This window comes from Tasmannia lanceolata, unplaced genomic scaffold (genome assembly GCF_043159265.1).
Source record: "Tasmannia lanceolata isolate RefF3 unplaced genomic scaffold, GAP_Taslan_0.1 ptg000006l, whole genome shotgun sequence".
Classification (NCBI taxonomy): Eukaryota; Viridiplantae; Streptophyta; class Magnoliopsida; order Canellales; family Winteraceae; genus Tasmannia; species Tasmannia lanceolata.
The window spans coordinates 11,372,074-11,382,185 of record NW_027518683.1 but is presented as its reverse complement, the minus strand read 5'-3'; the positions used below and the strand labels follow the sequence as shown (position 1 = coordinate 11,382,185).

General features: G+C 36.8%; 1 protein-coding gene across 10 annotated transcripts; it reads right to left on the bottom strand.

Annotated features, from left to right (window-relative positions):
• On the bottom strand, positions 1-10,087 carry LOC143879679 (two-component response regulator ARR14-like). 10 transcript variants are annotated; one of them, XR_013251351.1, is made up of 9 exons: positions 9,068-9,640; positions 7,957-8,109; positions 7,476-7,838; positions 7,310-7,386; positions 6,468-7,107; positions 5,752-5,981; positions 1,378-1,491; positions 649-747; positions 1-561 (listed from the first exon to the last, which is right to left on the bottom strand). XR_013251351.1 is itself a non-coding variant. In XM_077382172.1 (8 exons), the coding sequence occupies exons 2-8, from the start codon at positions 9,225-9,227 to the stop codon at positions 1,459-1,461; spliced, it is 1,656 nt and encodes a 551-aa protein (XP_077238287.1). In that variant the 5' UTR covers positions 9,228-9,273; positions 9,937-10,087; the 3' UTR covers positions 1-1,458. The 10 variants fall into 10 exon arrangements, 1 of the variants encoding a protein (XP_077238287.1); XR_013251350.1 differs by having other exon boundaries at positions 719-747; XR_013251349.1 differs by having other exon boundaries at positions 649-726.
• Between the last annotated feature and the right edge of the window lie 25 nt (positions 10,088-10,112).

The window sequence follows — 10,112 nt, the reverse complement described above, 5'->3', positions numbered from 1 at the left end:
AAAAAAAAAGAGCACGGAAAGCATCATAAATCCAACTAGATGTCCATCAATCGAACAGCTAGGATTTGGCAGTCAAGATTTCTAGGGCATGACCCTTCTATGGGGGAGCCCACAAACTGAATGGCCTAGATCATTAGACACTTGGCCCCACAAGCCCAGTTTGGAGAAAAACTTTCCAAGGATCAAGTTAAAGGAAAGACAAGTTCGTTCTGAGACAAGGCCACCATAAATCACATAACTTCTCCAGGCTCCTTTAGAACCGTGAACAATTGCTCCTTTCTATTGGGCCAAAATTTTCTTCTCAAGAGTTCATCAAACAAAGATTAGCTAGCTAACTCTGGAGCATTATCCCATTCAAAAAACTTTACTCTTTAATAACCTTCAATGGTATTCAGGAGCTTCATTTTCACATGGGCAACTGAAAGGGGACGATTGATCAGGCCATCGGTCCAGCTTGGCTGACAAATGAATGAGTTTTGGCCTGAACCCGATCAAAGTACAAGGTCCAAACCTGATCTCGGCTAATCTGCACCCATAGATTACAGTCTCCAACTCCAACATCTGTTTGTCAGGATGAAAAAACAAGGATTCATTCATTTACAGTGGAGAAAATCAGGGATTACACATTATCTCCCTAACAAGAATTACCTCTAATTAAGAACAAACGAATCTCACATCACATTACATTAGGGAGAACGATGAAATGATTTAAGATTACCTGTAATCCTGTTAAAAGCTCAAGAAAATCTGGATTACACATTATACACCCAAACTTGAAGTCAGCAAATAAAAGTAACAAACACATCCAATATAGTAGTTCAGAAAATAAGATCATTTTATTAGTATTGGCACCAGTTAGGTTCATTAACGAAACCATTCTTAAGATTATGTGGTCTAGTAATAAGTTATAACTAGTTTCAGGATATTTATCGATTCACTTTAATAGAATAATAAAAAATGTAAATTAGAGCAGTGACATCAATGGCTATGATACTTAAGTTTCTCTGTTCACTAAAACTCGAACTGACCAACTACCAATCAAAATGTATATACAATTTGAAGAACTTACATATGGTACAAATGCATGGAGTATCACTGGACGTTTTTTCTTTTTCTTTTTTTTTTCTGAATGGAAAAGCAATTCATTGATAAAAGACCTAGATGGTCAAAATAATTAAAGAAAAAGAAAAAGAAAGATACAAATAATAAATAGCATCCCCAACACCAAGGTGGAGTATCACTGGACTTTAAAATATATTACCTGCAAATATTAAAATATAAAAACAATAATTGGAATTAAACCTAAGCTCTAACCTGCAAGTTATCAGACGTTATGAACTTCAGTGAAAATTCTATCATGGTAAAATGATATCTTACTTGCATGGGAACTCGTCTTCTTCTGCCATTTGATTAATCAAGTTCATATAAAGATCAAGGATGACCACTTCCAGTGAAAAGTCACAACTCAGGGGGATTTGGATTGTGATGAAACTGCAAATATTTAAAAGAAAATAAAACAGAAGCAAGAAGTCGGTAAGAGACATGAGAGCTACTAATGTAATAAAATTAGAAAGAATATTTTTTTCCTTCCAAGCAGTTAAAATTTATAGGATAAAGAAAGCAACACGAGAAAAGACTTCCTCACACCCAGTAAAATTTGAAAAAAAATGAAGCTAGCATTATCTTTCAGACTTCACAACTGAAGAGTATTGAACCCTTTTCACAAGCTAGATGAAAAACAATCAGAGGCAATCTTGAAGAGACTACTCCTTTGAAGGTCAACCAATGTTGCAAAAAACCTAAAGTGAAAAACAATCAGAAGCAATCTAGAAGAGACGGTAAACCAGCCTTGCGAACTGGTATGGATCCATATAGACCCAAGCTTGCAACTTGCTATCCCATAGAAAATATGAAAAATGACCACAAGCAGTCTAGAAGAGGTTACGATGGTCATAGGAAAGATGGGCCTGCACTGCTGTACATCACAAGGATGTTGGAATACATATATCCATTTTATATATATATATATATATATATATATAGGAAAGGGTTCCTGCTAACGTTTACAGATAAGTTCCCTGCGAACGATTTGTTATTAGAACTCCCATTGGCTGATAATAGGTGGGCCCCTTACGTATTCAAAGTCAAAATCGTAACAAAGGAAAACGCCTATTTTTTCTCGCCTCATTGTCTCCCAAACAGTGTCGTCTCTCCTCTCCCAAAAAGCTCTCTGCTAGGGTTTCAAAACAGCTCAGATCTTCAAGCTTCTTCATCTCTCTGCTAGGGTTCCCAAAAAGCTCAGATCTTTCTAAAAGATCATCAGAAAAAAAGATTAGAATTGATCATGTGGATTACCAATTCCCACTGTAGTTTTGCCACTTTGGTTTTGCTCTTACAGAACAACTGATGGAAAGTAAAATGTAGTGGTTGGGTTCAGAGCTTTCATGGCATCTGATTAAGTTTAAAACACTCCTATGTATTGTGTGGCAGTTCTCTAATAGCTTCAATCAAGTTCTGTAATGTACTGACCAGATTAGTGAAGCTAGATACATGCCATAAATTGAGGATTTGAAATTGATATTAAAATTAAATATCAGAAATACACAAGGTTCTCCAGAAACGATTCCAACATCCAGGCCTACAACGTGGTCCAAAGTTGCAAATTGCAGGCAGAGAGCTCACATTAACCTAAAGTTTGCAGGAGTCCTGCAAAGTTCCCAGTAGAGAAGAGACTTTCTACACCATATGATTTTCTTTCTTTACTATCACACCCAGAAAAGTCCTTTGAACCCTAGCTTTCTGAAAGAGGCATTTCTTGAAACCCTAGAAGAGCATATAGCAGAGAGAGAGGAGAAGATGAGCGTTTTGGGGAGAAAAAAGAGGCGCACCTTTTTGAATCGTTATTTTCTGTTTCAATGAGTATGGGGCCCACGTATCTCAGCCAATGGGAGTTCAAATAATGAAACGTTCATAGATAACTTCCCTGGTAACGTTAGCAGGAACCCTTTCCTCTATATATATATATATATATATATATATATATATATATATATATATATATATATATATATATATATATATATATATATAGAGAGAGAGAGAGAGAGAGAGAATGTTTATAGGTGTTTTCTCATCAATTTAAATGAACTCTTCATAGATAAAATTCAAAGTTTCTAGAGAAGGAAAATAGTAAAAATAATAGAGAACGATTATATGTGTTTTCTCATCAATTTACATGAATTCTTCATCGATTATGACCATGATTTACTTTAAAGCATAGAACAATCCAACGTTGTCATCATTCATGCCCCATGCATAGAGCATAAATGCACAACAGGTATTTTACAACTCCTGAGCTCATAAACTTACTTCCACATCGTCTATCTCCAAAACCTTCAGTCCTCACTAAGACTCACATGTTGGTATTCTCAAAATATGATTACATTAAATTCTTACATCATTGTTGCTTTCTAAAGATGACTGTCAGAAATAGGTGTTTGATATTGTGTTGCCCTTCATTGAGGGTATTTCAGTCATTTGGATTCTACTAATATATAAGCCAGCATTGTGTATGCTACAATGAATTCAATGAAAAGATAGCTCTCCCTTTTTTTGAGGGAAAAAAAGAGATGGCTTTCCCTTCATCTCACAAATTTCCTATCTCTTATTTCTCTACCTAACTCAAAGATCGATCATTGGTAAAGGAATATTCACATGATACCAAAGCATTAGGATAAAGATACGAAGGATGGACTTCGACCCACTTGACAAAAGTACCTCTACCCATTGCAAGTTTGCACATCTTTTCTTTTCTCTTCTTTCATATTTTCAAAAACCTTATATATTCTTCTTCTCTTTTTTTCTTCTATAAAAACCCTAGATATTCTTCTTCTCTTTCTTTCTTATATACCAACCGTTTTCACAAAACCGTAAAAATTCTTATTTTATTTCATTTTTCCTCCACTCTCCCTCCGAAGTCCAGTACATTTTTTCACCCCCTCCATAGTCTTTCCTCAACTTAACTTTTCGGTTAATAATGTAGACCCTCATCTAGTGAAAAGAGAAAAGGATGTACCCTTTCATTTATGTTAAAGCTCAAATTAGAGTATAACGACACTTTTATTTATAAAGGGACCACCATTCTCAATTAAGTTAGGTGCAATTTAGCACCATAACCCAAAATAGGTCCATTTTAGCATCCCTTGCTTAAATATTCCCCATTTCGCATAATATTTCCTGTCTTTTCTTCCATGACCCAAATTTACCATCTTTGTCGATTATGATTCTTCTCTTCACTATCTCTCAAAGATTCTCTTCCTGCTTTATTCTTTTTCCCTACAAAATAACCTTTTAAATCCTTCCATTTTTGCCTGAGTACTTAGTTGACGCGGTTGAGTACTCGGTTGACGCGGTCATAATTCAGGAGAGTTAAAGAAGTTTTTATTATAGGGCAAAACGCAGAACGCAGCAGCAAAACGAGGAACACTGCCAAAGTAAAAGGAGTCCACTCAGGGGAGTCCACAATGACACGAGAGAGCTTTAAAATTATGAGTAAACCACATTCTTAACATAAGAAAGCCAAGACAGCTCCATTCCACTATGTCATATGCTTTTTCCATATCAAACTTGCAAAGAATCCCCAATGTACAATCACGATAATAATATTCAACGCATTCATTAGCAAGCAAGGCTCCTTCGAGGATTTGTCTGCCTTGAAGAAGGTGCTCTAGTTGTTGGAAATGAAGCTCCCTAACGCTGCATGAAGCTGGTCCGCTAATAACTTAGAAAGGATCACATAAAAACAAAAACTCCCAACTAGGCTACTGGGGCGAAAGCCGATCAGGCTTTCCACTCCGTCCCACTTAAGAATACGGGCGATGAAAGTTGCTCCCGTGCTTCTGCTTAGACAACTGCCTCCATAAATTCATTCGGCATGTCCACTATGTCCTTTTTACTCCATTACCAACAAACTCGGTAAAAAGCTACAAAAGAACTATCATGCCCCGATGCTTTGTCATTTTTGTGGAAAAGTAATAGTTTTGACCTCTTCCTCTGAAAAATGCCTTTCCGTCCCTGCCTTGAATTCCCTGTCTAATTGTCCAAATTGCATGTTCTCCTGAATAGGAAGGTTTCACTCTGAAGAATATAACTTCTTAAAAAGGGAGACAATTTCCAAGAGTATGGCTTATCGGTTGTCAACTCTTATTCCATCCATCAATAGGGAGTGAATTCTGTTGCTTCTTCTTGCACTAGCAATACGGTGAAAATATGTTGTTTTTTTATTGACCTCTTTAAACCATTTAGATCTGGACCTCTGTCTCAATTTTAGCTCTTTTTAAAGTATGATTCGGTTGTACTCATCATGATGTTCAGACCTTTATATCGCGTCATCTGACCTAATCCCTCTCTCCCTCCCTCAAGCTGATTTAGATCTTCTAATATCGCTGCCTTCCTCTGATACACTTCCCAAAATACTTCTTTCGCCTAGACTTTTAGACTTAGCGAATGAACCCTAGCTAGGCACCTCAGCACCTAGGTGACCACTTTTGAAAAATATGCTCATTCATGATTTCAACTGTTTGTAAAGGCCAGAACATAGTTTTAAATAAATTACATAATCAAATATTAACAGTGTTAAACACACGAATGAATTAGACCACTGAAAAAAAGATTAAAGCAGAAACTATAACACTAAGAGATGATTAGTCATTGTGTGAAAAATAAAATTAACAAAACCAAGAGATGTCATACCTGCTTCACCACTGCATTAAGGTCGTCTGCAGAGCTACAACTGTTAAGGAAGATGCTTTCTGTTTCCATGTGCTGAGGAGGGTGCTCTACCAATTTCATTTGGCCGCTTCCAAGAAAATATTCCCTGTTGCAAATTTGCATGTTCTGCGAAACTCCTCCATTCATTTCCCCTCCCAAATCCAAATCTGATCTTCCATCATAAGGAGAAAGATTTTTCCTCTCATGTTTTCCTGAAGAAAGGAAACATCCGTTGTTAGGCAATGAACGTAAAGAAGTTAATCCTAAAATCTGAACAACAGTTATGATGTTTATTATGTCATGCAAATTTGCATATTCTGCGAAACTCCTCCATTCAGTTATGATGTTGATCCTAAGTAACAAAGAACATGACCTTGGATTGGATAGAATAGAAGAAAATGATCCACGTGGAAGGACCCAACTAGAGCCAGGATTAGAGCCGGGTAGATTCCTTTCACCTTCTTCATGAAATTTTTCTAAAGGATTCATTTAGACAACCCCAACTAGTTTGGGACAAAGGCTTTGTTGAGTTGAGTTGGGTTGAGTTGAGTTATATTCCATATTCCATATGCAGTGTGATCTTAATCTCAACCATTATAAAGCTGATACTTAGAGTAGCTACTGTATAAAAGCACAAATACAGAGTTTGCAGACAAATTACTTTCATAGAAATGCTTAAGAGTCTTTAAATTAATTACCTAGAAGGAAATTTTGAACCATTTCAATTCTTGAATCATGCGGAGTGAATGATCTCAGATCAATTGCAACGCCATTTGTAACTTCTTTGGAGATACCAACTGGCGGTTGGTTGGATGCATGTCCCAGTCGGTGGAGAGTTGGCCTCAGTTCACTATTTGTACTATAACTAGGAACTTGGGAAGAAATCCCCGTAAAGGCATCAAACTGGTTCGGTCTTGGAGAAAGAGATGGATAATATAGCCCATTGAAATCTAATTGACTGTGTATCTGTTCCATTGTTAGTGGATTTGAGGGGACATCTCCAAGTCCATGAGTTTGCTTCCTTTGACTAAGTTGATCCACTTCAGGAGATTCCAAGTACTGTTGAATCAACTTATCTTGCAGTGTTTGCAACGGAGGATGTACCGGAGAAATGCCAAAATTGCTAGAATTTTGAACATGGCCCAACTGAATTGTCCCAGAAAGATTACTACATCGATTAATTCTGAAACCGTCAAGGCAATTCGCCATATTAGGGCCTTGCTCACCAAAGGACAAAACAGCAGGTCTTGGATTCCCACCAGCTGTGTTTGATGCGGACATATTATTGAAGGGTTGGCCTATCCTAGCATTGTTCTTCTTCAACGCATTTCTATATTTCTACAATTGAAAAAAAAAAAAAAAAAAAAACTTAAATCAGTTACACTAAGTCATTTGACCACAAATGTAGTATTCATAGTGCTAGTAAAAGAATTATGCAAGATCAATATCCGTAGAGATGATGTTAATTTGCAAGATAACTTCCCATTATAAAGACTACCAGAAAAAAAATTGCATTTAAAGGGTGCAAGAACAGATTAACCTGCAGATGACTAGCAACATTTTCCCGGGTCAGCCCTTGGGTATTCATCAGATCAAGAATCCTCTTTGGAACCGCTTCTGTGGAAAACCAATGTGAGGCTTAACCTTTAAATAATGACCCAATATTGATAAACGCCGCAACGTTAAATCTAATAATCTGTACTTACTCTCGATGCCTAACTGATTAACAGCAGAAATAAATTGTGAATGCAGCTCTGCTGACCAAGCAACCCTCTGTCTTTTCTGAGTTGAGGGGTGTTCATCTGAATTATCATTAACCTCATTTTCTTTCTCTCTACGTTGATCTACGCATTTCCTGGTAAGCTTCGAAGCATTATCAGTTGCTCCTGTTACATGTTTAAGTTTGTCAGTAGCATCATTTGCTTCCTTGGGATCAGGCAACGTTTTCCTAATTACATGCCGCCAAATGATCTTGAGCTCCTCAATCCGAACAGGTTTCAGCAGATAATCACATGCCCCGTGCTTTATACCCTTCATCACAGTGCTTACTTCACAATTTCCAGACATCACTGCAATCAATTTAGTTGAGTATTGAGAGAAATTTATCAAGAAAGTAAAAGTGAAGAAGCCTATGATTTTGCATTCAGATGAAAAACCAAGGAGAAAACAGAATTATGTGTCACTTACTGATCACAGGTAGGTCCATTTCAAGACCCACGATCTCCAAGAGCTTGAAACCATCCATGTTCGGCATATTAACATCGCTAATCACAATGTCAAACTTGTCTTTGTTCTCTCTTAATAATTTCAGAGCTGTAACTGCTTCTTGCGTCACCGTAACTGCAAAATATTAACCGTTTGCGATTTATGAACAAGTCCAACAAAGGAAAGTAGAACCATACCATGTAGGGCATCTTATCAAACTTCAACAAGAAAAACACAAGTTCCTCATTTAAATTAAGGTACTAAATTAAGGTACTACCATTTTAACTAAAGATAGAAAGGTCACAAGAAATAAAAAAAACAGCGTGTTATTCTCTTCAACCATCATTATACAAGATAATTTTGATGAATAAATAAATAGAAATCAAGTTGGAATAACAGGTATACCAATAAAATGAAAATAAACAGATTAATCTTAGTAGTGAAATTATATGGTGACTGCCCGTTGCAGCGCGTAACGGGATTACAACACGGGTAAAGCGGTTGTTTCGCCTCCGTCGCTACTAATTGTGTTGCCCAGATATCAGTCTTTCACTTTAATGTGAAGGGCTGAGATTAAATGACAGGATTTTTTAGAGTAATTAATCTCAGCCCTTCACATTAAAGTGAAGGGCTGATAAGTGGGCAATGCACTTAGAAGTGAAACAAGCTCCAAAACCTGTATGACCCAGTGTACAGTATATACAACATTCAGGGCATATGCTAGGTCACTATTGGATGGTGTGATAAATGGGCACCACATAGAAGTGCTTGGGAAGGCCTCACTAAAATCCCAAATGTTCAGATCATTCATTCATCTACACAACAAAAAGAAATGGAAAAACAGAGATACACAATCTGTACCAATTAATATGAATCTAAATTAAAATGAGATTAAACCAAACCTAGAGCTTATTGTAATCAAGAAAAATCATCCCAACACAAACTCAATAAATTGAATCTCAAGCTAAAAATGGAGAAGAATATAATAAGGAATGGCAAACTATTATGATTTATGAATATAAATAGAGTATTCTGCATCTAGTGTGAAATTAAATCAATCATAAATTCCATTAAATATTGAAAAAAAAAAAACCTTCGTAGAGACATTTCCGAAGCAGGTTTTCGAGAATCTTTAAACAAGATGGATCGTCATCGACTGCCAAAACCCGCATTCCTACCGGAAAGTTGTCTTCCGAGCGATTTTCCGGTGACGGAATCTGACCCACGAAACCATCCTTGTCTGATCGCGTCATGAATCTAAAAATCCTCGGAAGAATCTCGGAAACCCTCAGTAAAACCCTAGTTATTTTAAAAGAAGAGAAGAATAATTAACAGAAATAGAGAGAGTGGGAACTGTATGGAATATTTTCATAAATGGTAAAAAAATTTAAAATTTCTATCTTTGGAGAAAAAGGAATCCGCGTTAATTAAAACAATAGGGGGAAAGAGAATCATAGGTTTCCTAAAATGAAATCGTCTTCACAAAACCCTCGCAGGAAAAAAGAAGAAGGAAAAGAACAACAAACAGAAAAAATAAACGGGTGAGGTTTTGGAATATGAGACTGTTTGTTCGGTTAAGGTGGAATTTCTTCTTTAAAAAACAGTTTTCAATTCAGATTCACGGATTTCAGGATTAGGTTGGGTTCGAGTTCGAGCTTAGCAATAACTTGAAAACCCAATTTAAAATGGGCCATGATAAATTCGCACCCTCTGCAGGATAATTCACACCCCTGGAACGTGAATTATGTGGCAGACATTAACACTTTTTTACGTCAATTCACGTTACAGTGGTGCGAATTGTCCCACAGGGGGCTTGAATTTATCATCAAATCTTTGCTGCTGTGTTTTTGTCCATTTTATGATTGGAAGTGAGTTTTGTCGATGTGTGCTCAATCGTGTGTTGCTTCCTTGCTTAGCGATGGTTTGATCGATACCTAAGTTTGAAATAAAGAAAATCCTAACCATGAAAATTAATCAACGGAATATTGTGGGCCCAAGATATGGGGAAAGGAGGGAGTGGAGAGACTTGATATGGCAGTGGACGGTAAGAAATCAAGGAATTGAGCCTCTAGGCTCTCTAGCCCAATGTTAAAAGCCTTTGGCCTTCAACAATGAGGTCAGAGGTTCTATCCTAACTT